Source organism: Betta splendens, chromosome 16 (assembly GCF_900634795.4).
Source record: "Betta splendens chromosome 16, fBetSpl5.4, whole genome shotgun sequence".
Taxonomy (NCBI): Eukaryota; Metazoa; Chordata; class Actinopteri; order Anabantiformes; family Osphronemidae; genus Betta; species Betta splendens.
In genome coordinates this window covers 8,231,224-8,257,754 of record NC_040896.2, presented here as the reverse complement: position 1 = coordinate 8,257,754, position 26,531 = coordinate 8,231,224, and the positions used below count along the sequence as shown (strand labels likewise).

The 26,531-nt window shown below is 49.2% G+C and overlaps 1 protein-coding gene across 2 annotated transcripts in view; it reads left to right on the top strand.

The window, feature by feature from the left end:
- Positions 1 to 25,949, top strand: part of znf385d (zinc finger protein 385D) — a 43,512-nt gene extending 17,563 nt beyond the window's left edge. The window contains exons 3-8 of one of the 2 annotated variants that reach the window (XM_041067751.2): positions 4,501 to 4,608; positions 9,679 to 9,847; positions 20,572 to 20,898; positions 22,458 to 22,639; positions 23,637 to 23,738; positions 24,858 to 25,949. In XM_041067751.2, coding sequence (XP_040923685.1) covers positions 4,501 to 4,608; positions 9,679 to 9,847; positions 20,572 to 20,898; positions 22,458 to 22,639; positions 23,637 to 23,738; positions 24,858 to 25,112 — 1,143 coding nt within the window. In that variant the 3' untranslated portion in view covers positions 25,113 to 25,949. The remainder of the gene's footprint in view (positions 1 to 4,500; positions 4,609 to 9,678; positions 9,848 to 20,571; positions 20,899 to 22,457; positions 22,640 to 23,636; positions 23,739 to 24,857) is intronic. The other variant, XM_029128858.3, reaches the window with a different exon arrangement.
- Positions 25,950 to 26,531: the final 582 nt, after the last annotated feature.

The following is a 26,531-nucleotide window of genomic DNA, read 5'->3' as shown; positions in this document are numbered from 1 at the left end:
CTGGATTGTGGGAAAATTAGCCACGCTGCCAAGAATAGCACAGTGGAATAATTTCAGTCAGGATTTTCAATCCTCGTATTTACAGTGACGTTTCCATGAAGACGCACACAAACCATCGTTTTGCGGGATTGAGCCATTTCTTGTGGTCTCATATCTACGGATTTATTCCTCAGCATCTGCACCAAAGCGACGCAGAAATAACATGTTTGGAGCCCAGTGCGCGTCATTCATCCGCCCGTGGCCCAGATGTTTTTAGTGCCGTCAGCGCTCCCAGCAGGTCGCTGTGGGCCTGGCCTCCGCTCCTGTGCTTCACCTGCCAGAGCCCCTTTCCAGTTCCATGTGTCATTCCCTCCCCTTTCCAGAAGCTTGGGTGAGACGTGGGTCCAGAGGTGCAGGGTTGCGTAACCTGTTGCTTCCCTCCAGTGGAGGAGCGTCAGCGCTCTGCTAACGCCATGCAGGGCGGGGAATTATTTGGTTCTCGGCCTCATATGAAGCGCGTGGGAGCCTTCGGGCGCTCCCTGATCCGCGTTACTCCTCTCTTGCTGCATGCTTGTTCTTCAGACATCGTTTGTAGGAGCGTTCTCCAGGACACTGCACCTCTGGAGCCTGCTGGCGCTTCTCACGCGTGTGCTGGTCTGGTTTCTCTGCGCCTGTGGATAAGTTACTCTAACTGAAAAGCAAATGCTCCCTGAGTGCGACGCATCCACTACATGTCTGTTATACTTTCACTCTTAGACTCAGACACAGCAAGCTATTCACTGTGTGCACAACAGGGACTGATGCACCCCATGTAATTACACGTCCAGCAGACAGGAAGCAGCGCGGTGTTGAGCCGTCGCCACGCGGCCTGACACCTGACCACCGTGGGCACCAGGTCTCCTGTCATTCTAGAAACAACCCTAAACCAGAGGGAGACGATGCTCGAAACGCTGAAGACCATGAAACTGGAACAACGAGATGAGCAATTAACGCCTAGCGTCATCTGCACTGATTTGGCCAAAGTCGGACGCTGTCAGTTGGAAACAAGGAAGTGGTATGAAGAATCAGCTGGTGAAAATTCAGTTTCCCAGAAAAAAGCAGGTGCAGACCAGAAAGGAACAGCGACAGAAGGTGGAGCTCACCCCCGTCCAGACGCAGAGCACTTAAAAGCTGCCAACCACCAATAAACATCAGTCTGAGGAAATTAGCCTTTAGGTTTAAGGCGGGTGTGAAGGCTCCATTTACGTCTGACTGCAGCTCCGTGCAACCTGTCGCCTGCGTTCTCGGCTCTGCTCTGCTGGGTCACGTCATATTACTCTGTTGTGATTTTTGACTAGAAAACCAAAGTGCATTAATGTTGGCTCAGGAAATTGAGAACTTGTCACTTTACTGGGGAGCAATCACACATCCACCCCAGAAAAGCTCATTTCAGGCAGCCGATGCTGCAGCAGGCAGTCGGAGGCGTCTTAGGAGCTCGTACCCTTGTGTACCTGCAGCAGCCTATTACAATACAATACCATAAATCAGCACTATGTCTGGCTCTAATTCTTTCCTTCAGTCTGAGCACGTCACAGCTTCACTCCACCGCAGATGAAACCTGTCTTTCCCCCTGAATCCGTCTAATGGTTTAATTGTGCTCCGTCAGACCTGCAGTTGTCTGAGTTAAAGGTTTATAGCTGCCACCGAGGAGCAACGAGGGAAAGCTTACACAAATTATTGAGCATCAGTTTTAAGGCCGGACTTGTTGGCTCCAGGTCTGAACTCGGGTCCGTTTCCATCTCAAACCTTGTCATGTTTTCTCAACACATCCTGCTTGTAGCCCTCTCAAAGGACCACTGTTTATACAATCAGTTCCAGCTTCTTTCCACTGGGCCTTAACGAAGTCTGTCCCGGCCTCAGTGAGTGTTGTCCCTCTGAGTGAGGTCATTTTGTGCCAGTGAACCCCCGAGGGATGCGTGTCGCTTCCATTTGGACCGGGTTTCTGTCCTGAACATCCTCTTTCATCTTCTTTGTTTTGCGCCTCCTGGCCCCTCGTAGCCCCTCGATGACTCTGCCTCCTCCAGAGATTACCTGACCCCATCACCTGCTTGCCCAGCTGCTGCTCATTGAGTCGCAGTGTAAATACACAGCGGATCTCAGCCGCTGTGTCACATTGTCTTTGTTGCTAGGCTGTCGTTGCGTTCCAGACATCTCTGTCACCTGCACCTGATTAGTTGCCTTCCTGTTTCGCTCCTTTTGAAGTCGTTTCATGCTCAGTGCTTGGCCAAAGCCATAATACCTTCAGTAAAGCCTCTGATGAACGCATAAAGGAGAATAAATGACATACATTTCTAGATGTTTACTGTTTCTGGTTTAGATGTTTAGTGCTACATCCTTTTTTTACTTTTTCGTGAAATCCATTCTTCTTCTGCACGGTCATGCTCCTGAGACTCCACAGAACAGAGCTGTGTTTTGGCCAAAGAGCCTTCACAGAAAGCATCAGTGTAACATCATTGTGACCGGCCTCTGCAGCATGATTGTCAAGGTGGATTAATCCTCCCACACAGCGCCGGCCGGCACCTTTCCACCCTCCCCAGCCAAGCGGCGCCTGCAGAGTCTCTTTTTGTCAGGGAGGCAGATGTGTTTGTTGGTTCCCTCACGGCAGCGTGCAGTAGAGCGCCGGCGCGGAAACGCCCCACCGCTGCTTTGCCTTTTGTTTATGCGTGTTCTGGGCTCTCTGTAAAGAACAATGAGGCTGATTCCATGTCGTGGCCCTTCAGCAGATGCCAGAGAGCAGATATACAGTAGTAGAGTACAGAGAACAACAGCTCCACGGCTGTGAGAGGCAGGGTGGGAGGGTGGGAGGCAGGGTGGGAGGGAGGATGGGAGGCAGGGTGGGAGCAGGGTGGGAGGGAGAATGGAAGGCAGGGTGGGAGGCAGGGTGGGAGGGAGGGAGGCAGGGTGGGAGCAGGGTGGGAGGGAGGATGGGAGGGAGGATGGGAGGCAGGGTGGGAGGGAGAATGGGAGGCAGGGTGGGAGGCAGGGTGGGAGGCAGGGAGGCAGGATGGGAGAGAGGGAGGCAGGATGGGAGGCAGGGAGGCAGGGTGGGAGCAGGGTGGGTGCAGGGTGGGAGGCAGGGAGGCAGGGTGGAAGCAGGGTGGGAGGCAGGGTGGGAGGGAGGGAGGCAGGGTGGGAGGGAGGGAGGCAGGGTGGGAGGCAGGGTGGGAGGGAGCTGCAGCAGCCCCTGGCGAATAAGGACCTGGAGCTCCTCCATCATAAATAAATAAAGGAAGAGGTCTTAGCTGGGGTTATTGTCTAGAGTTACATACAAATATTAATTAATAATGGATCTTCAATTCTCGTTGTCTGGTTGGAGATTTCTTTAAGGTCAAAAACCAGCACTGGAGGTGTCTTTCTCCCTTTCTCTCCTTCCAAGAATTTGCTCATTTTGGAAGGAGAGAGACGTATCAGGCTGAGAAAAGTCTGTGATCGGTTGCTTCATCAGAAGAGGATTCGACTTCCCGTGCGTGGTCGCATCACTAGACCTCGATCCCACGTGTTCCCGTGCAGCAGAAGTGCATTCAGACGCAGCAGTTTTCCGTTCGGCTCATGTTTGTGCGTGTTGCTTCGCTCTCGCGGGTCACGGAGGAGTCAGAACTGAATTAGCTCCTGATTTACCTGAGCCGTTTATGCCATAACCAAGTCAACGTGTGCCGAGGACGGGCTCCATTCAGTGCATCAAGAGGCGTTCTGCAGAACAAAGAGCGCAACCAGATGTTGCAGCAATGGACGACTGTGAGGTCAGAAGTTGATGCTGAAGTGGAAGTTGGAGCCCGAGGTGAGGTTCTGAACGGTGCCGTGCAGCTGGTTACGACTTGTCTGCAGTGAGCAGTGTTAGTCCAACATACATCAATGTCTTAAACAGCGCAATTTACAAAATATGAACTCTGGGCAATGGCGTCGCATGACTGCACTGATCTTGGCTCATATACTGTGTAGCACAAGAATCTCTGACTCAAGCACAAAGTTATGGAGGATGACAGGACTGAAGACGTTCACGTTAAGGCGTTCAGTTACCTCAAAGTGATGACAACCGGGGGGAGGGGGCGAGAACGGGGCAGAAAAGATGTCAAACACTTTCACAGCTGCACAGCTCATTTCTATTACGTTCTGTGAGCGCTATTAACCAGCTACATTAGAATTAGTGTTAAGTTTCTAGAGAACGGCTGATGCTACAATAAAAGATAACACGCCACCGGTGGTGTCCGTGTTGGAATTATGCCTGTGGCCATTACATGAACATGCATTAAATGATTAAACGGTTTCTGCTGTATCTGTCAGATAAACAAAGGGTTAATTCATTCTCGACATTATATACCGTATATTGATGTCTGCGGCCGAAGGGATAGACGGATGTCTGGCTCTCCAGAAAGCTCCAGGCAGCCTGTTTTCACTTTAAAGCCCAGCGAGCGATGAGGGAGAGGAGCATGATTTACAGGTCGGCTTTAGCACTGGTTTAATTAGCCTCTCTCCATCCTCCAGATGGACCCGGTGCAGAAAGCTGTCCTCCATCACACCCTCGGCCTCCCACCCACTGCCAAAAGGAAGCACGTCTCCTGCAGTGTCTGCCAGCTGAGGTTCAACTCACAGGTGAGCGCGTTCTCCTTTCAAGAGGAAGGGAGTCAGAAGTCACAAATGGCCTCGCCAGCGATGCACGGAGGAAGCAAACAGGAAGAGCAGCATCCGAGCGCTGGATGACACCGTGTCACCCGTGACCATAGATCTGTGTACAAAACAGCACAACATGTGCAGAAGTGCATTTAGCCACAGTGGCAGCAGGTCAGAGCCGGCGTCTGCTGCTGCCTGTGCAGATGCTGCTTATTTAATCCACCTGATGAGCAAATACTTGAAATACTTAAAGCTAATGTCGTTTTTCTTAGTCTCTCATCTGCTGCAGCAACTACAACCTGTTGGTTTCATTTGCTAAAGGTCCATTCAGCACCGACTTTGCTTCCTGTTAAAAGTGGTGCTAAATTTAGTGGTTCATGATTTGTACTCAATGATAGTTTATACTAGTAACAGAGTTCTAACGATTTGTCAGCAGCTCACCAGCAAAATATATTTATGCGTCGCTAGTAGTTATTTTCTTCCTTTTTTAGTGACAGGACAAAAACCTAAAACAGGTGAGTCACAGGAAGATTTGAGTCGAGCCAAGAGCTGTGAATCACACAAAAGGTTAGCAGGAATCACACATTGTTCGCTGCCACTGCGAGGTTTGAGTTGCCAGAGAGAAGTGAGAAACCAAACATCTACAGTGTGTGAGAGAGGAGCAGTTACTGAGGGTTTAGAGCCGTGTGGAGGTGGACCCACTGTGGGAACACGACACCAGAGCATCAGGTCTGACAGTCGCACCCGCTCTTCACAGTGAAACATGAACCAAACCATAACCCACAGATGAGGCTCCTTCAGAAACGCTGGGGTTAAAGGGACGCGTCCAGGGCCGAGGAGAGCGCTGACGACAGCCAGCAGCCTTGGTCTGACAGTGAGCAGAGCCCGTTGGAGGCAGCGATACAGTCACCGGGACTGCAAATGCAGCTCTGTCTCTATTAAAGTGTGAGAGAGACGCTGAGAGCAGATTCAGTGGGACAGAATGGCTGCAGGTGACAGTGTGTGTGTGAGTCTTAATGAAGCCCGCTGTTATTTATATCATCAACAAAGAAGTTTAACGTCGCTGTAAATCCAAACTTTCAGGTGAAGGTTTTTAATACTGACATCACACAGGCTGCGGCTCCCTGGGCCTCAGAGTGAGATGAGGTTAATAGAAGCTAATAAAGTTCTGGACTTTTCACCCTCAAATAAAATGGGAACGATGAGGACTCATGCATCATTTACACAAAACAAATGGACACACGCTCCGAGCAAAGTCTTCAATAAGTGCAAAGACATGCAGAGTATAAATAACCTGTGTACCAGCGTATTAATGTGTAAGAAGCAGCTGATTGATTGAGTTCACTGTACAGACACATAATAAAGTGGCCAGTGTTTGAATAGAAGCTGACTTCACTCACAAAACAATGTGATGAACTGCATCACTCACTCACTGAGTCTAATGGACAAGCGAGGTTTTGTTTTTCCTCCCTTCTAATTTCCATATCACTTTCAAAGTAATCAGAAAATGTAAAGAGGAAATCACTGCCGGAGCCGCGTGTTGTTAAATCAGTGGCAACCCTAAATAGCGGCGCCACCGCACTGCCATTAAAACAGTAATCAATCCATTCCCTGCGCTGAATGCGCTGATTACTCAGGACGAGGCGATCACACAGCACACATGGAAATGGGAGCATATATTTACCGTCCATCAGATCCCTTTAATATTTCATTAGCGAGACAGAGGCTGTGTCTACCTGTCAATCAGCTGAGGCCGAGCTGATGGAAATGCACACAGGGTGCTGCTATTCTCCTTCATTTAGACCTCAGCTGCAGCAGGAGAGGCTCTTAATACCTTAATCTGCTCCGGGGGCAGATTATCATAATGTGAAGCTGTCGTTTGGGCCGCAGAGAAGAAGGGAAGCGGGACCTGTGGCTCGTCTGTGAACCGGGCGACGAGCGTCTGCTTTATTAGACGCTTTGGATGATTTAAGCCTGTAATTAGTTCCACTGTAGTTACTGCAGCTTCATTCCTGTTTAGCCGAGCACCTTGTTGTCATTTCCACCACCTTTTCTCCTGAACCGCTGATCCTCACAGGGTGGAGGGGTTGCCAGGTCCTCACAGGGTGGAGGGGTTGCCAGGTCCTCACAGGGTCCCACACAGAGGAGCTCTGACAGCTGCCTCTTCATGTTGGAGGAGTCGTCGCTGCTGTTGTCACTTCATTTATTCCCTTCTAACCTGGGTGTGAGTCGCAGTGTGCAAAGTTCACCTCTGCAGAACACGGTGTGATGTTTGACTGAATCATGGGGCAATTCATGATGTGAGTGAGAGGAGACGCGATATCACAGACGCGGAGTCTGTTTTTAATTATCACCGCATAGTTAAAGAGTTGTGGTCGGGAGTCAATGAGGGAGAAATTGCTGATGTGAGCGTGCGGAGGAGGTGATGTTGACGACAAAACCAACACAGAATCTGTGCTCAACAGCTAAACACACGCACACGATTCATGAGGAATTATTGTACAAAAATAAAAAGTTACTCCACAAGAAGCTGCAGGAAGCTGTTAAACATGTGTGACTCCGCTTTAGGCGTCGTTCGCACCAGACGTAGCAGGATTCCTATTGAGGTGCGGCTGCTTCCAGGATGCTCGGCGTTGCACCTGAATCTCCGCTGAGCCTCGGGCCTCAGGCCTCCGTGCGTGTGTGCAGCTCCTCCAATGATGAGGCTGCCTAAGAGTGGTGCATAAACACACACAAGAGGGAGACGACTCCAGCGGAGACTGAGATTTAAGCGTGTTTGCCCTCCGTTACATCAATGTTGGACTGGGGAGGTGATTTTATTTGGATAATAAATTAATTAAGGCTTGTTGGACGGCTTGTGGGAGCCGTCTGAGCAGCAGAAAACAAACAGCTGCAGCGCTGCGTGCTGTGTCGAGCTCCGCTTCTGCTCTGACTGACTCTGTTTATGGAAGAAAGTGGTCATAGTCTTATTTAAATTGAATTAGAGACCAGAACATCGTGTCCCCAGACTCCCCCCTCGCCTCCATGTTGGTATCTAAACTTTCCTCCTCCCCACGAGCGCGATGTTGTAATTTGATTTTCAAACATGATTTTTCAGGGCTTTTCAGGGACTTTCCACATTTGTAAAAAAATAAATCATTTAAAGCGAACATTTGGAGTTTCTCTTTCAATATGTGACATGCGGTTCCTTCAGACATTTGTGGAAATTAAATTATCATTACTTTTCCACGAATAGGAAGATGTTTGGGATCCAGCTCTACAAATTGCTCACATGCACCCGCGCCGCCGGGTTGAGATCTAGATAAGATTAGATTTAACTTTATATTACTGTAGGTTTGTACAAGTACATGGCTTTGAAACGCAGCTTAGCATCTGACCAGAAGTGAAATAAGCAGTAAGTGAGGATTGTACAATGCCTAGAGTCCAAGTATCCATCAGTTATAATCTAGTCATTTGTTCCCATGTAATTTAAAGCCAGAAAAGAACGTCTTCACCTGTTTGCTGCTTTGATGGGTGATAATTCTGGCTTCTTTCTCAAAATGAGATAAGCGGATTTCACTGATCTCACCTGCAAACTGAACAGAAAAGTTTCCAAAGCTCCTTGTTCATGAGCGTCTGCGTCTTTAAATCCAGCCACCGACAACCATGCTCCTCAGAGCAACTGGACGGGAAACAAATGATTTCCTTCCTGGTTTTAATCAGGCGTGTGTCAGACTCGTGGTCGAGGCAATTCTTCCACTTCATTGCTCTAATGAAATATGAATTATTGCCGTAGTCCCGTCAAACATCCGTCTTTATCACCCGTCTAGTGTCGAAAAATAACTTATGCCTCTTTCACCTGGAGGCCGATAAATATAAACAGATTGTGTCAGAACAACGTGTGAGTTCTGAAAGAAATGCACCAGTTTATCACTTTCACACCCATATTGATTTACTAATGTTTATTTCGCTCATAATGAAACTCCTCTGCTTTTATTAACACGTCTTTACATTATTAACATCATAATTAGGTCCACAATCAATACTGTAAGTAAATTAGATCAGTTCAAGTAATATAGATTGTAAACAAATTGCCACAAGAGCCTTAGTGTGTGATTGTAGAATAAAAGGCTCTAATTATTGGAAAGGAACAAAAGGATGCGTGATGGTTGTTTTGCCTCCACGCTGACATAGAGCGGCCTCCGTGTCCCAGCAGTCTTTAGTGGAGCCCCCCGCTGTGGCCTGTAAATAAAGACGCTCACACGCGTCTTCAGGGGAAGTGTGGTGGATGCACTTATTTATTCCAAGAGGCAATTACATCCCTCCTGATGCCTCCCTTCGTGCCACAGCGGGCTGTGCCGGGAGGTCTGCAGAGGTAAACAAGGACAGCTCAAAGTCTCTGCATATGTCCCGCTCCTCTGCGCCGCCATGAATGTGTTGAAGGTGAATCTTGGAGCGGTTACGTGAGGCGACTTTGAACCAGAGCCACGCTGCATGAATTAAGCATCACGGGTCAGAGCCGCCTCCTAATCATCCGATTCAGGTATTATTATTAATACTGGGATGAAATGAGCTCCATATTGAGATGTAATGCTTATTTCATTATGCCTCTTTATAACCTGAGCAGCCAGTGTAAAACCATGACAGCTCCTCACTCGCAGGAACCAGGAACGACGTCCGAAACGCTGAGCTGATTTGGCCCAAAACCTTAACTTTAACATTAACAGAACTACACAGAGTACATGTGAAAGGATAGCAAACAGCTTCTGAAGTAGTAGAAGTAGTTTCTTCATTACAGCCAGAGTGCTTAAATTAGTGCAGGAACAATGACCTGGTGCATTAATCATTTCAAAATAAGAGGGATTTTTTTTTAACTGGCAGCAGCAAAATTAAATATTAACACTTTTATGATGCAGTACAAGACACAGTATCAAGCGTCCTCTGCTAATTATGTTTATCCTGCTTCATTGACTCCGACTGTGCTCTTTGAGTTCTATCCTTCATTCCAGCCTGGCTCGGCGCTCGGCAGCTTCTCCAGCGTTAAATCGAGCTTGTTATTTGTTCTCCTCACAGAGCCAGGCCTTGGCCCACTACAAGGGGACCAAACACGCCAAGAAGCTAAAAGCTCTGGACACTCCAAAGAGTAAGCTCAAAGGCTCAGCGGTCACCAGGGAAACCGCCAACCAGGACGTCGCCAAGGGCCTCAGCACCTCGCAGATCCCCGACGGCACCGACAGGAAAGGTTTGTGTTTCCCTCCGACACGCGGCCGCCGCCGCTCATCTGATCGGAATCAGTGCCGCACCCACAGACTCCCACTTTTTGGGCTGTTGCGTCTGCTGCACGCAGCATGTCATCAATTTGGGAGCTGGATGCGCCCAGTGATGATCATATCAACCACGCGCTGGCCGGTTTGCAGATAGTTGGATACGCCTGTGCATACATTACTTATTTAAAGAGAGCAGTGTCAGACAAGGGAAAGAATGACACAGTGTGAAAACAGACAGCTCCAGCGAGGAAACAGGGCTGTTCTGTCCAAAGGTCCAACAAAAGTCACACTGATGCCAAATGCTGTGCTGGTCGGCCATGAGGCTCCGTCACGACCTCTACGATAAACGCTTCACCTTCATTTTAATAGTATTCATATGAACTGCAGTACTGTAGTTAATTCATACTAGATGATCAGGGGGAATGCAGTGGGTCACAGAGCGTGAAACAACTGCATGAGGTCTGGTGACAAATCAGGCAGCGACGTTATATGCAGCTTCTCAGCTTCTCCAGCTTATCTGCAGCTGAACGTTAGCGTGGCTCCAATGCGCTGAGTGTCTGCAGAGCTCTGACAAAGCGGTCTGGTATGCAGCCGTCATGCTGCAGCAGCCTGGAGTCACAGCACACGCTTCAGTCGGGGTAAACACGGCGGCCAGCTGCGCTCTGACGTGGCGCCGCCCGAGTCTCCGATGAAGCAGAATCTGGATCAGAACCTGCAGGAGGCCGTGGATCAGTGGCGCTCCACCAGTGGTAGGGTCCATAGTGTGAGTCCAGTAGAAGCCAGAGGGCCCGTCTGGCTGCACACAGTGGTGAGCGTGGCTGAGTCAACTGGGTCAGAGCGAAGCGAATGCATGCAGAGCTGCTGTTATTCTGCTGCGAGATTCAGCTTGATTGCGTTGCTGGAATCACAGGAGCGACAGCATCAGGTTTGGAGGAGGTAAAAACCTTTGGTGTGCAGCATAAAGCAAGTGTTAAAGCCAGGAAGGCGTCAGTTATGGAGCAACCAAACAACCAGCAGGCCCAGTGACCCACAGGGTGAAGTGTCTTCTGTATGTGATAAGTCATTTAATGCTCCTCTCAGCCACACTCACATTTTACCATTATTGAAAGGCACGTGTTGAAAAGAGAGAAGGTTCTTGCTCCAAGTGATTCCTACAGAACGAGACTGAGTCAGTGTCTCCACCGGAGGCCCTCAGTGTAGTTTATACTGAGGTCGCGATCTTTCCCGTATAATAAATGACTGATACTGCAATAAGTGTCCAGGGTTGTTAAATCAACTCTCATGTTATTTTTATAACTGCATCTGTGTTATAATCATGTTTCGGCGTCTGAATCGCTTCCAAACACATTAAGCCGCTCTGTCTGGTTTATATTTCACCGTCTCACGAGTGAGTTTGCACCGTCTCACTGTTGCAGGACTGTTTTCAGTCTGAGTGCCAGTAAAACTTCAGAATCCGCCGAGTTCGTGTCCAACAGTCGAACAGAAGCGATAATGCGACAATCCTCGCTCCTCGTGCATCGATCGGCCCCGTGTGGAAGCTGTTGCTGCACAGTGTTCACCTGAAACATGGCGACGTCTTCCATCCAAACGCGTGCGCTCACTTATCGAACCTGAGCGCCGACCGCTTGAAATGATCCGGCGTAATTACGGTGTGAAACCATACGTATATTCACCGCGCTGCAGCCAAGAGGCCGCTCGGATCCGTCATCTGAGCCAGATGTCTGCGGAAAGAAACATGTGAAAAAGTAAACAAACACTAAGTGAATCTTCCAGCGATGACAGAAACCAAGTGCAGATTGTAAATGATTTTATCAGCAGACGTCCACGTTGCCTCCGAGGAGGATGACGTCTGCTCCTCCGCTGTAATGTGCTTTAAGCTGCCTGTTATTATGTCATGGAGTTGGCCGCTGGGAGTCCTCCCCGTTAACCGTAACAATAGACGCACTTTAAAAGGAAACACATTGAGCCGACCCGCTCTGGGATCCATTTCACCTCCACCGGCTCCTTCCAAGGTTCCACATTTAAATGAGGAGCACATTTCTGGAGCCCGACGTGGAGCTGGGCCTCTCTGCCGAGTCCGACCTCCTCGCACCTCGCGGGCGCTCGAGGTGAGGAAGCTGCCATTTAACGCGTGAGATGCAGCAGCTTGAGTCCTCACGCGTTCGCTCATGAATATTAACAATGCTCTTCAGGGTTTTTTTAGATTAGAGGCACAATGTGGTATTATGAAGTACTTTATGTATTTACGTTACCAAACACGGGTCATGTGTTAGTCTTTATGTCGTATTAAGAGCTTTACGCCTGGCAGGGGCCTGTCTCGCATCCCACTGAGTTACTAAGCTGCTACACAAATGTCAAACGGTTAAGTGGAGCAATTTGCACAGAAGCTTCCCCTGAGCTAATCCACGCTGCACTTCGTCGACATTTACCGTAAGGGGGATTTGGTAAAGTGATGTAATACAAAGTCTGGCTGCCATCTTGCAGGCTGCCGTGTCTCCTGGAGCTGGTTCTGGATCTGTGTAAAGTACAGAATCTGAAGCTCGGACCTGGGTCCTGTTCTCGTACTGCACCTGGGCTCTAAATTGTGATTTTACAACACTGTGTTCCCCAATTATTCTTCTGCACTCATCGTCTAAGGCCATAAACTGTGGGGTGTTCAGGAGCTGTGGGAACTGTAGACATCCAAGACTCGGAAATTAACGAGCAAGATCAATTGCAAAACATTCTTATTTCCAGTGTAACTCTAATGAATATAAACAAAAGAATGTTTAGGGAGAAACTAAACGCTGCTCAGAGTGTTTTTATTCAGGCTTGATTTTCATTTTCGTCTTCAGAAACAAAAGATTGCGAAGTAATAGACATTTAAAAGCCAGTTCATCACCATGATGTATTATTTTCTGCTTCTTTTCACAATAACAGTTTATTGGAGGTCTTTTGTTGCTTTCATTCCAGTGGCTTTCACTTTCCACAAGCTCACGCTCAAAAGTCTGTATTTGTTTCACACGATCATTTTCCCCAATTATGGTTTATTTTATTATTGCACTTGTCATCACAAACTGTTTAATCAGTCACAACAAACGGAGCAGAACCAGTTGTGTGATTGGCCGAGTCTGCATTCAGACCTTAGTGCTCGACCTTAGTGAAACAAACAATGGCCAAAAGAAATAATTAGTTATGAAATAAAAACATATTTATAAATGTAGAACAGCTTGATTTAATTAATATTCAGTTGTATGATTAATATTTGTATAATTAAAGACTGTTTAAATGATGACATCATGACCTGAAGCCATTTGATTAATAAGTTTTTCAAAGCAAGTGCAAACTTCACAATATTTACCTCCTAAACTAATCGAGGGAGAGTGTGAGTGTTGTTTTAAGACAGGCTTGACTGAAAATACCACATAATATAATTCAACTCATGCTGTTATATGCACAGAGCAGCACCACATATCACATCTGCATCCTGATGCCTCAGACAGTCCATAATATTTTATCTGTGACAGAGATTTAAATCAGAAAAAGGAAGAACTGACTCAAAATCCCTTTTTAAATGTAGCAAAGCTCTCTAATGCTTTTATTAGCGGTGCACTTTTCCAGCCATCATGTACAGAAAGCCATAATAATTAGAGCCAGTGAAAAGGTAAGTCAGAGTAAGTTTGGGGAGGATTAGGAGTCTGCTCGAAGCCACAGAATGAATGAATCAGAGCAGTCAGAGAACGCGCTGACAAGTCGCACGCGTCGCATGCGTCTGATCGCTCTGAACGAACTCAACTGTTCAGCCAATCGTCAACCAAGTGAAGCCCTAGAAGTTTATATTCAAGGTCTCAGAGTTTCCAAAGATGTCAGGCTGAATTTAGCTAAGAAGGTTTACCAACCTGAAAAGATGCTTAAATGGGAAATTATAGAAAATTGAGGCTTTAAAGTGCATCCGATTAGAGGTTCTAGGCCTCCACACCCCCGGAAAACCGATCTATTAGCCTATTCCCATGGCTGCTGGTGGGAATTTCCTCGCTGTGGGACTAATAAAGGCATTCTATCTATAAGGTGTGTGTCCGTATGCTAGCTGTTCACTGCGCCTGTGAGTAACCATCACTAGAGTCCAGGCCCGAGCCTTTATACAGATAGAGACCTTAAAGACCCTAAACACCAGGCAGTCACACAGGGGCCAGAGGATATTATTCATGGAGCGCCCTGAGAGAAAGCAGGATCTCACCATTGCATCTCCCGTGTGCAGGGGCGGCACTGGGTGATGAATATTAATGTGCTTAGGTGTCAGGAGAATTAATTGTTGAGCCGAATAAATGCTGCATTATCTGCACGGCTGAAGTGTAGTAACGGTATATCAGTGGCACCAAACCCATGCTAATGAAAAGCCGAGCTCAGGGAAAAGCTGTGGTCGTGGGGGGTGCGAGCAGCGGGGAGGTGGAGCCTCGCTGGCCTTTGTAGAGGAGCCTTCACTGGGTTGGATTCGCTCTAAAAGGCTCATTTTACTCAGGAATCAGTTTATTCCCAAGCAGAAAGTGGCCGTGACGTAAACAGCCAAACATGGTTGATTATTCAGGCGCCATAAATCCACCTGGTGGCATCATTTACTGCTGGGGCTTTGTTGTGTATTGTGTACACTGTAAAACATTTACAGCATCCGCTGCCTTTGCTCCTGTAAAAGCACTTCCTGCGGTCCTGCTTCACATCTTGTTTCTGACTCCGACGCGTCTTTCTGTAATAGTTCGTCTCACAGCTGAAATGTGAGGGCCGGGGGGTGATGGGGAGTTTGACTACACACTAACTGCGTTTCCTCTAAAGCCTAATGACAATGTCAAACTCACCGTGGATGATTTTAAAATATATGAAGATTGATGCAGCAGAACCAGAACCACTGTCCTATTTATTCCACTCATTTCTCTTCCTTTTATACCACATTTCCCTCAGGACCTGGAAACACACTCTGGCATCTAAAATCAGTTCCCCCTTGATTTAATAAGTCAAGTGAACCCTGGGGAGTAAATTTATGCTGCTGATCATTTAAAATCACTTTGAGTCAGTAGAACTAATGGTCATAAGTTCTGAAAAGGTCTGAATTCACACGATTAGGATGCAAGCGAAGATCGAGCTTGATTTGCAGGAGCACGTTCACACGATGTATTGTAATGAATTCGATGTGGAGTGAAGCTATTTATTCAGGTTTCACAAGTTCATTTTGCTCAGAGCAGTTTAAGTCGACGTGCAAAGAACATGAGTGCGCGGTTGAGGAGCAATGAAGCCGCGGTGGACGCGTGGAATCGCGCGGCGGCCGGATGAGTCAGCAGCCGCGCTCGCACATCTGTGCGTCCTCACACCACAGCGCCCGGGAGACGGGGAGCAGGAAAAAGGCGAAGAGAGGGGGAAAATGCCCACAGCACCGGCCGCCATCTCTCAGTTCCAGTCCAGTGCCTGAGGAAATGTACCCTGATATTAGCTATTAAAGAGCAGATTGTCAGGGGAGCCATGCCAGCACTGACAGCAGCTGTACAATAGAGCAAGCTGCAGGGAGGCAGCCCCCCCACCCCCCCACGGGCTCCTCACCCGCCCTCACCCCAACCGCTGCTTCTGTGCCTGCGTGTGCACACATGGGCGCTGGGTTGGAAAAAGCCCTCACGGACACACGTCCACGCGGGCAGCGAATCTGGGAGATTGGCTCCGTACCTGCGCCGCGCCGCAAATGTTCTCATTTCACATGCAGATATGTCGGCGGCGGAAATTAGACGCGGATCATTTGCCTTCAGATGAAACTGGGAAGATATAAATCAGCGGGAATTCAAGTCAACGAGTCCAATATCTGAGAAAATGTCAGAAAAAATCAGGTTGCAAGCGCCGCTGCACACTTATTTGTGGCTGTATATTATTCACCTGATCAATTTTTTATTCTCAGAATATTCAACCACGACTCGTCTCATTTACTCACTTTGAAAAGTGACAAGAGAGGAGGAACAAAAAAACAAAAATCACAGGCGCTGAATGAAATTTGACAGAACTCAAGAGCCATGAGGGATTTGTGTCCTTTAAGTTGTGACAGCGTATAATAAGGCACAATCATTTTAATTAAAGAGCCTAATCTAGCTTCATTGAGAACGGTAATCAGTCCTGTGAGGAGCTGTGATTGTCTGAGCCTGAGTGGAGTGGATGGATTCCAGAGCACGTCACAGCAAACCTCAGGGGACGGCGGGAGGCCCAGGTACGACCGGAGGAAAGGAAACGAGGTGGTGTCCTGTCTTCGAGGGTCGCAGCTCCTGTCCACAGCTCCTTTCCTCTCCATTCTCTTCGTCTTTGTTCCCGTTTCCACTCCCAGACTCTCGATTTCTCTCTTTAATTGTGTCACATACTCGATTACTTTCTTTTAATGCTATCTGTCCTCTCACCTTCCTGCGTCCCCTCCCTTCCTCCTCTCCCTTCTCAGCCTTGCCTGCTTGAGTCCACCTCCTCTTCCAGCTTCGCCTTCATTTAACTCGTCTTTCTTCTATTTCCTAATCCTCCCTTTTCTTCTACCTGGCCTCAATCTCTCTCTCCCTCCTCCTACTCTCTGCTGTCAGGTCTGGCTCGCCCATACCAACTTTAGATTGATCACAGTCATTACCTCCATTAATGAGAGGGGATTGAGTTCTTAACTGGGCCTTGCAGAGCCAGTTAGGTCGCAGTGACTTGGGATATGGATTACCGGAGGCTTCCCAGAGTGCAATGCGTTGTAGGCCATCTGAAGTACACTTTAATCATCTGCCCTTCCAACAGCAAATGGCTCTTTAATGACACCGTGGTGTATGGGTTCACCCCAACACAAGGGCAAATACATGCATGGCTTGACATGGGGCGGCTTCACCAAGCGAGCTCAGTAACGAGCAGACAGATGAAGACTGAACATTTCTCCCTCCTCAGTTATTAGCACGTACTGTATCTACATCACAATTCTGGTGTCACACAATTTCCACCACAACTGGAACAACACTGTTTTATTGCATGGTAATGACTGAACATGAGTGGAAGGCTTCAGGATGATGCAGCTGAGTATCTACATAACCAGGTTACAGTGTGACTAAACCTTTTGTATGGTTACATGGTCATGGCAGGTTGAGGTCAGGGAAGTAATAGTCACTTCAGAATAAAAGCCTTCAGTTTAAACCGCTTTAAAAAGGTATGCAGGATACAGTTTGGTAGGAACCAAACTGAAGAGGCTGCAGCACCGGGCACCAGAGCATAGAGTGTCATGTATTTGAGTTTTTCTGCTTTATTAGCGTCATTGAAATGAAAAACCTGAAGCGAACATTCTTAGTAGAATATAAAATACTTAGTGGAAGATGAAGCTTTCCTTGTTTGGAAGCTAATGCTAATATTGGTTCTCAGCTCCAAACATTTCACTAAGATTAAAAGTGAAGTTGATCTTCACAGACCAGAAAAACACACACACTACTTAAAATGTCTATTTTTTTATAATAAGATTGTGCAAATGGTTTCTGGTTAATGCGCAGGACGTTGCTTGTGCTGAAGTCGTCTGTGGAGCAAAAGCGATTCCGATTATTTTCCCAGCTGGTCATAAATAAATGACAAGAATGAGACTGGGCCAAACAAACACAGTCTGTGAGGTGCAGCAAAGACAACCCGGTAGCGACCAAATAACCCCTGAAGAAGACTGGAGCATCTCTGGTTCCCTCTTTGGAGGTGGGATGATTCCAGCTCCCTGATGAGCAGCGATACGAGCAGAAGCAGCAGAGTGAGGCCTCGCAGACAGAGCGCTGGCAGCAACGCCGACCTCCACCACAGTCGGTCCGGCGCCGGCGCCGCTGAAGAGCTGCCCAGAGAAGCAGGTGTGATGGCAGCGCTTGGAGAGCGAGCCAGTTAATGGCTGTGATTTCAGGTTGTTTTGATGCCTGGCACGCCGCAGCAGAGCGGGAGTGGGCGGCGGCTAATTGCAAGGAGCAGAGAGGCTGCTGCTGCTGCGGTCGTGGCGTAAACATTATTCATCAGGAGCGACAGGGTCAGTCCCACCATAAATAGTTCACAATATTTATTGTCCTGGTGGTAATGGCTCCGCTCGCTGGCTTCACTCAGGCTCCATCACCTCGGCTTAAACGTCACGATATCAACAAGAATAACGCTTAATAAAATGTTTAAAAACAGAAATTACTGTGATCTTGGAAAAAGAACAGCAGAGTTTGGAGGAAGCGACTTCATAATAATGAGCAGAGATTTTCCCAAAAAGAGGATAAATTCGATACAACTAATAACGGGGGCCCCGTTTCCTCCACAGAGTTAAATAAATCCTTGGCTCCTGGTATTAAGTGGATAATGAGCTTTTCATGCTACAGGTAGAGGTGAATTAGACACAGATGCTCCACTCAGTCCTCTGCTCTATCAGTAATCAATGGGGGCTCCTGCTTAAGGCCACTTCCTGATGGACGGATCCTGTTGGGAGCAGCAGAATGGAAATGCTTGTGTTGATCACAGCCGCTGATGTGGTCTCAACATGTCAGGTCATCATTTAATGCATTCCACTAAGTGTCCTAACATTAAGTCATGAGCTGAAGTTCAGCTGTTACATTTAAAGCAAAGTCCTCTGGTTCCATTAATAGAGCAGCAGCAAATTGCCCAATTCCTCCTCCGAGACGATTCCAGGGAATTTGATGCTTTTTGTACTTTTTTTGCGTGATTGCTGTTTTTGTGACTTTCCGACAAATGGGTGCCAGCTGTGCCTCTTTTCATGACGGTCCAGGGTCCAGCTGGATGAGGCGCAGCAGTGAGAAGCAAAAAGACAAAACGGGACCCGAGTCTGAATGACTCTGAATGAAAGCAGACGATAAACTCAGCTCTGGTGACGGTGCAAAGGTGCAAAGGTGCGTTTGACTGGGTTCACTCCCAGAGTAAAGTGGGATGTGGCTTCACCTGCAGAACGGACTGTACTGTACAAGCATCGACTCCTGTTCCTGTCCATTACTTGGCTTCTGCATTCACAACATGCATGGAGTTGCAGGAAAGTGTGAATTATACAGTTGGAGCCAGTCGTCTGTGAGAGCAGAGCTTCACCAGTATAAATGTGCCCCAGGCCCGTTTGAAAGGTTAATGAATCGGACCCACAGACAGAAAAACGACGACAACACCCCACAACATGCACCTTTACATGCGCTTAAAGCGTGTGCTTGGGACTGTGGAAGACTCCATCAGGTCACAACAGGAACATTGTGCTGCTTTCTCCTCTGATGTATTTTTAAGGTGAGACAAAGCTGTGACAATGTAACTTCATGCGGTTCCGAGGCAGCGCCCGCTAACGCCTCCACTGGGATAAATAAGGACCATATAAAATGGCTCACAAAAATAGCACGGCATAATTCACTATTGATTTGCTCTCCTGGCTGCCTGCTCTTCATTCTGTGACACTGGAGTACAGCGCATTCGGAGGCATCAGCATCGATCAGGCGCCGCCGCCGCCGTCGAGGCTGAATCTCATTCTGGTAAATGTGGCGGCGGTTCTCAGTCGTCAGTTCTATACGCAGACGCTGCTTGTTGTTCTACAAGTCAAATATTGATCCGCTGCTTTCTTTGCTAAAACATCAGACTGTTCTTCGGAAGCGCTGGTGGATCATGTTAATGCGATCTCACTTCGCGACGGCTGATGCTGTGTTTCGCAGAGCTTTTCATTCCAGTAACAGAATGCGGCGGTTTGATATGTGCTATTCAATAATTCATCCCCTGTTTGTGTAACAGTTTTTAAACGTAACTGTGAATCAAGGCTCTTTATCTCCAAGAGAAAATCATGAGAGTTGGAGCTCATAAGGACATCGTTTCCTGTTCCTGTCCCATAATCATGTTGGCTGCATTCCGTACACACACACACACACACACACACACACACACACACACACACACACACACACACACACACACTCAAATGTCTGCTGAGTTGGTTTCAAGAATTACTGAGATGCAACAAATGTTGATGTTTAAAAACCACATTTCTAAATATAGACTCTACAGAACAGTAGTGTGTGTGTGTGTGTGTGTGTGTGTGTGTGTGTGTGTGTGTGTGTGTGTGTGTGTGTGTGTGTGTAGGGGGGCACTAAAATCTCACCCACTACATCTTCACGTCTATAAAAGTCTTATTTACAGATTGAAAAGCCGAGAACGATGAAGAATTGGTTGGGACCAGAAATCTTTCTATGCACCAGCACAAATTTCCCTGCGTGGCCATGAATCCTTGTAAATCGACCGGTGTGACGCGTTTACTGCCGCGGAGCTGAGTTACGCTCAGCCTCGTCCGCGTGCTGCGCGCGCACGTGCTGCTGCGCGCGGAGCTTTGGAGACGCGTTTCTGCCGCCTCCGTCCACGCACGCCAAGTATAAAAGAGCTTGTAGCCGTTTCCGTCTTAATAGACGCGGGTTGTGGAAGCAGCATCTGCTTTGTGACAGATGTCTGATCCACTTAGAGGCTAATGGAGATTTAGCATTTAATAGCTTAAGTACCAAATCATTTATCAGGCTTTTGATAGCAAAACAATGTGTGACTTGGTGCTACATCATCCCCACTCTGTCTAATTTAGGAAACGAGCTGTCTGGAGATGATGTTGTTTAACAGAATGTGTGCAGACGTCTGGACTGTTAGTCACCGGTGGTTCAGTCAGTGTCCAGAGGAGAAACGCCATAAACACATGTCTAAGAAGCCCTTTGACTCGTTGCAGGCGGCGCCGCCGGGGCCGCGCCTCCCCCGCCGCCCCCCGCGCTCCGGCCGCCGCCCCCCGCGGCCTCCACGGCCGCACCCGCACGCGCGTCCGCGGCCTCGCCGCCGACCGCGGCCCCCCACGCCGCGTCCACTACCTCAGCCGCCGGAGGCGACGAGCGGCCGCCGAAGCCCGGCCCCCCGCCGGAACCCGACCCGGACCCCGAGGCCGAGCCCGAGGCGGAGACGGACGCGGAGACGGAGGAGGAGAAGGCGCGACGTCTGCTCTACTGCTCGCTCTGCAAAGTGGCGGTCAACTCTGCGTCACAGCTGGAGGCGCACAACAGCGGTGAGAGGCGCTCACAGCGGTGAGAGGCGCGCGACCGCGGTGAGAGGCGCTCACAGCGGTGAGAGGCGCGCGACCGCGGTGAGAGGCGCGCGACCGCGGTGAGAGGCGCACAGCGGCGGTGAGAGGCGCGCGACCGCGGTGAGAGGCGCGCGACCGCGGTGAGAGGCGCACAGCGGCGGTGAGAGGCGCGCGACCGCGGTGAGAGGCGCGCGACCGCGGTGAGAGGCGCGCGACAGCGGTGAGAGGCGCTCACAGCGGTGAGAGGCGCGCGACCGCGGTGAGAGGCGCTCACCGCTGTGAGAGGCGCGCGACCGCGCGTGAACACCGGAGTTTGTTGTTTGCACGGGAGAAGAATTAGGACGAAAGAGCGGCGCTTGAATGTTTCCCGGCGTCATTGTTGCAGCGTCGGCGTGGACAAGGTTTTAACCGCTGAGGCCTTTTGTGTAGAAGGTTGCTGAGTTTCCACACAATCAGCCAAGAGCACTGTTCAAAATTTAAAAAGCGTCAAATGAAGTGAACACATAGTTTCCACAGAAACCCAGCGTCCAACTTTGATCTTTGTTATTATGGAACATCCTTGCTCTTAAAAACAGAAAATTATATTCTGGCTCTCGGTCGCATTTACCCACAGACACAAAACACGCGAAGCCGCTCGTCTTCAGACGCCGCTCTGCATTTACCGACTATTTCTTTTAAATTGCAATTCCATTGAAAGTCCTCACAATCGAGTGGGGTCCATCAACGGGGGGGCGACGCAAACAACCACACAGGACCAAACAAACAGGGAAATCATTATTTTAAAAACCACAGAACACTTGTTATATTGACTTTACACGAACAAATTCAATGTTACGGATGCTGTCGCCGCTCGGTGAAAGGAAGTGGTGTGAAGTCGGATTGATCGGGCTAGTTTGGTGGGGGGGGGGGGGGGGCGCTGGAGCTCCCACGGCCGTGGACGCCTCCTCTGCCGTGGGACCCGTCCTAGCTTCGTTCTGCACCTCGGCTCCGCTTCTGCAGATGCAGCGTCCACCGATATCTGACCTTGATCTCTGCTACGTGGCGTCATTAATACAGTCGGAATTCAGCAGGTGTGATGAATTGCAGCCGAAGCGCATTAGCGTTCTGCCCAGTGCTTATTTCACCGCGTTTTTATCCTCCCTCAGGAGAAGCCGCATTAATCATCCGTCTTTTTTCAGTCTAATTAAGTTCATATCGCTCAACTCGTCTATAGAGAAGCCGCGCGGTGTGAAATCGCAGGTGCCGAACGACAACAGGGGCCGAGCTGCAGACTTTACTACTCAATGGGCCAGTTAAAGCACAGTCAGCGGCGCTGGTGCGTCAGGACGGGTCACTGCTTCCTGGTGCACATTTAATGAGACGCCGCTGCACTGGGACTGGACGTGGCCAAGGTAAGCCGACCCGTGCGCGCCTCCGATGCAGTGGAGGACACGGACGTCACCTCTGAGCGGAGCTCTCCTCCGCTCTCCTCATCTCTGCCTCGGCCGGCGTCCGCGGGTCGCAGCGGCTTCAACACTGACCGCGCCGTTCTGATCTCGCAGGTACGAAACACAAGACGATGCTCGAGGCCAGGAGCGGCGTGGGCTCCATCAAGTCCTTCCCCCGGCCCGGAGTCAAAAGCAAACTGGCAGCGTGCTGCAAGTCGTCCACGGGGCTGCAGAACAAAACGTTCTACTGCGAGACGTGTGACGTGCACGTCAACTCAGAGACTCAGCTGAAACAGGTGAGAGGGAGAGCGTCACAACAGGTCGGCTGCTGCAGCGGAGGCGCGGCGGCGTCTTTAATCTGCGCCCATCGTTGAGGAGATTCGAATGTAAGAAACTGGCTTTTTGCTTGAGCCGACGTCGCAGCAGCTCAATAAAAATAGACGGGCTTTGTATGAAGCCTTCACGCGGGGACTTTTGCTGAGCACTTCTGAACAGCGGCGATCCTCTTTGAAAAGTATCCAGCGTGACAAATTTGTGTTGCAGCTTGAAACTAGAAGAAAAGTGTGAGCGTTCTATCCACCGCAGGGACTGAAACACAGACGCAGCCAGAAAGCTGCCTGTGCTGCGAACACGCCCTCACGCGGGTTTATTTGTTTGCTCCAGGTCACAAAGAGCATTTGTCTTTTGAAATTCTTGCACTTGTTTATTCAGGTCCATTAGTAGCTTACGGTCCTTTAACATCATTGGACCTTTGATATCGTTTCCCATTGTTCATTCTCCACACGGCATCGTATTTAACATGGGAACATAACATGTTATTTCTCTGAAGTGCACCTTGCAGAGCTATAACTGCAGCCATTTTCACCACGGGTGGCTCTGGTCGCAATGAAATCTTTAGTACACGGTGTATTTTTAGTCCTGTGCCTCCTTCCATGTTGGTCAGGTTCCCACCTCAGCCAGTGATAAGTTATCTGCTGTGAAATGGCATGAAGCCTGAGGCTGAGGTGAGCGGCTCCGCTGAAGCATCGCAGCCCATCTCTGGAGGAAGTCAGTATCTCAGGCAGACTGTCATAAACTGGGTTTGGAGGCTTATTACGATGAGTCCATTCATCTGCTCAAACTGGTCATGTATATAAATGAGTCTGAAAACAACCAGTCCTATTTTCGAGAGCAACACTGACTGACTGGCGGCGAAGCGTCAGACCTGTCGGCGACTATTAGAAACGCTGGCGTGGACGCGTGAAACGCTGCAGGTTGGTTTCAGGGTTTCACTCACGCCTGTGTCTTTTCCAGCACATCAGCAGTCGGCGCCACAAAGACCGAGCAGCAGGTAAACCGGCCAAGCCCAAGTACAGCCCGTACAGCAAACCGCAGAAGGGCCCGAGCAAGCAGCCGGTGAGTGTGTGCCCGCACGCATCCAAACGCAGGGCGAAACGGCCTCAAACAGGCAGCACTGACCCAGGCGTGAGCTGACCGCCTGCTTCTGTCCACAGACGTTTGTCTGGTCTAAAGCTCTAAATGGACAAACGTGCTGCAGGTTCTGTCGCCTGTGATAGAACACGATCAATGAATCAATAGGTGACAACTTCAATCGCTGGCTTTTATCAAAACGCAGCATTTCGTTTGAAACCTGATTTTATTGATTTGATTATCTCGCCTGAGCCGAATTCTATTCAAAAAATGAATAAATGGCCCAAATTCTGCTAAACTGCTCACGGATCCAAATGTGTTGAAACAAGCGAAGCCGCATCTTCTGCCGCTCCGTCGTCATCACGCCCACGGTTTGCTGCCGCGGCGCCCGCGCTGCCAGCGTGGGGGAAATGGCTTTTCCTGAAACCCATCATTGACTGAGTTAACGGAGAGGAGCTCCTTTGATGAGCGGAGAGTAAAGAATGCTTCCCATAGGGTTACGATTCCTGAGTCGTTGATTGATAACCCGTGACAACAGCTGCCACGCCGGCGCTCGCAGACGCCAGCTTTTCCATTACAGATACAGAAGATTAAGCCAGATAACTCCGCCGACCTTCTCACCCTATTAGGCCGTAGCTGGAGGCTGTTTGTCTGTCACTGTCAATTCCTTCTTTGAGCCGTTCTTTCATTTATTTCCCCACTGCAAAAGAAAAAAAACCACAGCAGACTCAATTCGAAGGCAATTATTCAGCTTTCATGTCCGTGTAAAGTCTAAACCGAGCAGGACAGAGACTCATGTTGACATCGAGACAGTTTTCATATTTACAGTTGGTTTCTTTATTACAAGTTTATCAAACAACACTTAATTAAACAAAGCAGAGCAAAGAAGCACTTTTGACTGAATCATGACTTTGTTCATAACTTTCTAATAAATGACACAGGTTCATGAACTCCACTAATGCTCTCTAATTAAAGGATGCTCTTTACTTTTAGGTGCTTTCAGTGGATCATGTTATGAACTACGTACATTAACTAGCTGATTCTTCGTAGCTGAGCGTGTGTGTGCTGTGGGGACCCCATGGTAGTGACTGTGCTCTGTTCCAGCAGATGAAGCTGGCCCTGGGGAAGGAGCGCCAGTGTCAGCCTCTCGCCACACAGATCATACCTGCTCACCTGGCGGCGGTAGCCGCCGCCGCCGCCGCCATCAGCAGCTCTTTCACGCACCGCAGCAGCCACGCGACGGCCGCCGCCCCGGCCGCGGGCCTGTTCCCCACACAGACCCTGCCCACCGGCCTGCTCCGCCCGGCCCCCGGGCCTGTCAGGACCTCCCACCCGCCAGTCCTCTTCGCCCCCTACTGACACTCAGTCCCATTACGATCATCCACGCCAGGCCAAGAAGTCCAGTCAGCGTCTCCTTCTATGCATCTGGAACCGTCATCACACCGCGATCGTACCTCTTCTCTGTCCCCGTGCGGATCACCTTGCGTTCAAACCGCCTGCAGCGAAGCGCTTGCTCCGTTGTGACGGACTCGTTTCTCCGACCCCACGGCGACGTGGGCTCTACGTGTTTCTGTGCCATCCAGCAGCTCGTGGCTCATACCCGGACCCCGTGTTTGGACCTACAGTACATTGTACCGCAATAATGTAAAAGACTAACCTGTGAACTATGCAGTCTCATTACTTCACGATGCAAGGCACCGTTCGAGCTGAAATGCATTAGGGATGTGCTTTTGGTAAAGAGTGGAGGACTAGTGTTGCTCGTAATTTAAAAGGCTGTTACTGGTTATCAGAGCAAGGCCCTCCTCTGTTCCTGTATGCACTTTAAGCCCCTCTGTTGATGTCGACATTAGATGAGTAGATCGTGTTCGGTGGTGAGAGTACGTCCTGTAATGTGTGTTTGTACTCGTCCTCGCATTATGTGTTCCTGTGTGTGTGTGTGTGTGTGTGTGTGTGTGTGTGTGTGTGTGTGTGTGTGTGTGTGTGTGTGTGTGTGTGTGTGTGTGTGTGTGTGTGTGTGTGTGTGTGTGTGTGTGTGTGTGTGTGTGAGCTTTCCACCCTAAGCCATCCCAGTCAATATCCAGCACATTATTTCACTGATCACATCTCGGGCCAGAGGGACCACAAAGGCTTGTGTATATTAAGTGTCAGTGTGTAAAAGGTGAACAATTTCAAATAAAAAAGCTCCTAATTTGTTAATGGTCTGTGTGTTCCAGTCTGCATCAGCTGTGGAAGGATTGAAGCTGCTGCTCAGCTCTGAGCACGATATAGTCGACTGTACAGAACTTGTTTTTAATTTGCAGTTCAAGCATCAGGTGTTGGAAAGAGACAAACTTCACGCAGGCACATCATAAATCCATGATGGCCGTCGTCCATCCAGGAAATACTATCAATGAGGTTTGGACGAAGCCCAGTTCACCACAACATAACTCATGCGCTGCGTATTATACTCAGATGTTCAGTGTGAACCTTTACATGAACTCACTGCAGACTCATCCATCCCCGACGTATCGACGTATCGAGACCCTCGCTCTCTGGCGTGTGACAGCTGGTGGAGCGTCCACGCGCTCCAAACCCAGAGCAGCAAAGCGCCGGAGGTCCAGGCCGCTCCTCAGCGAGTTGAATCTGCAGCCACAGTCTCACTTCCATTTAATCTCACAGAAGCAATGATCACAAACATCTGTAAGCCTCGATCTGCAGTTCAGGACAGCGATCAGCAGGAAAACGCTGTGTCAGCAGGCGGTGGGAGGAAACGACGGACAGCTGGAAGTTCAGCCGAGC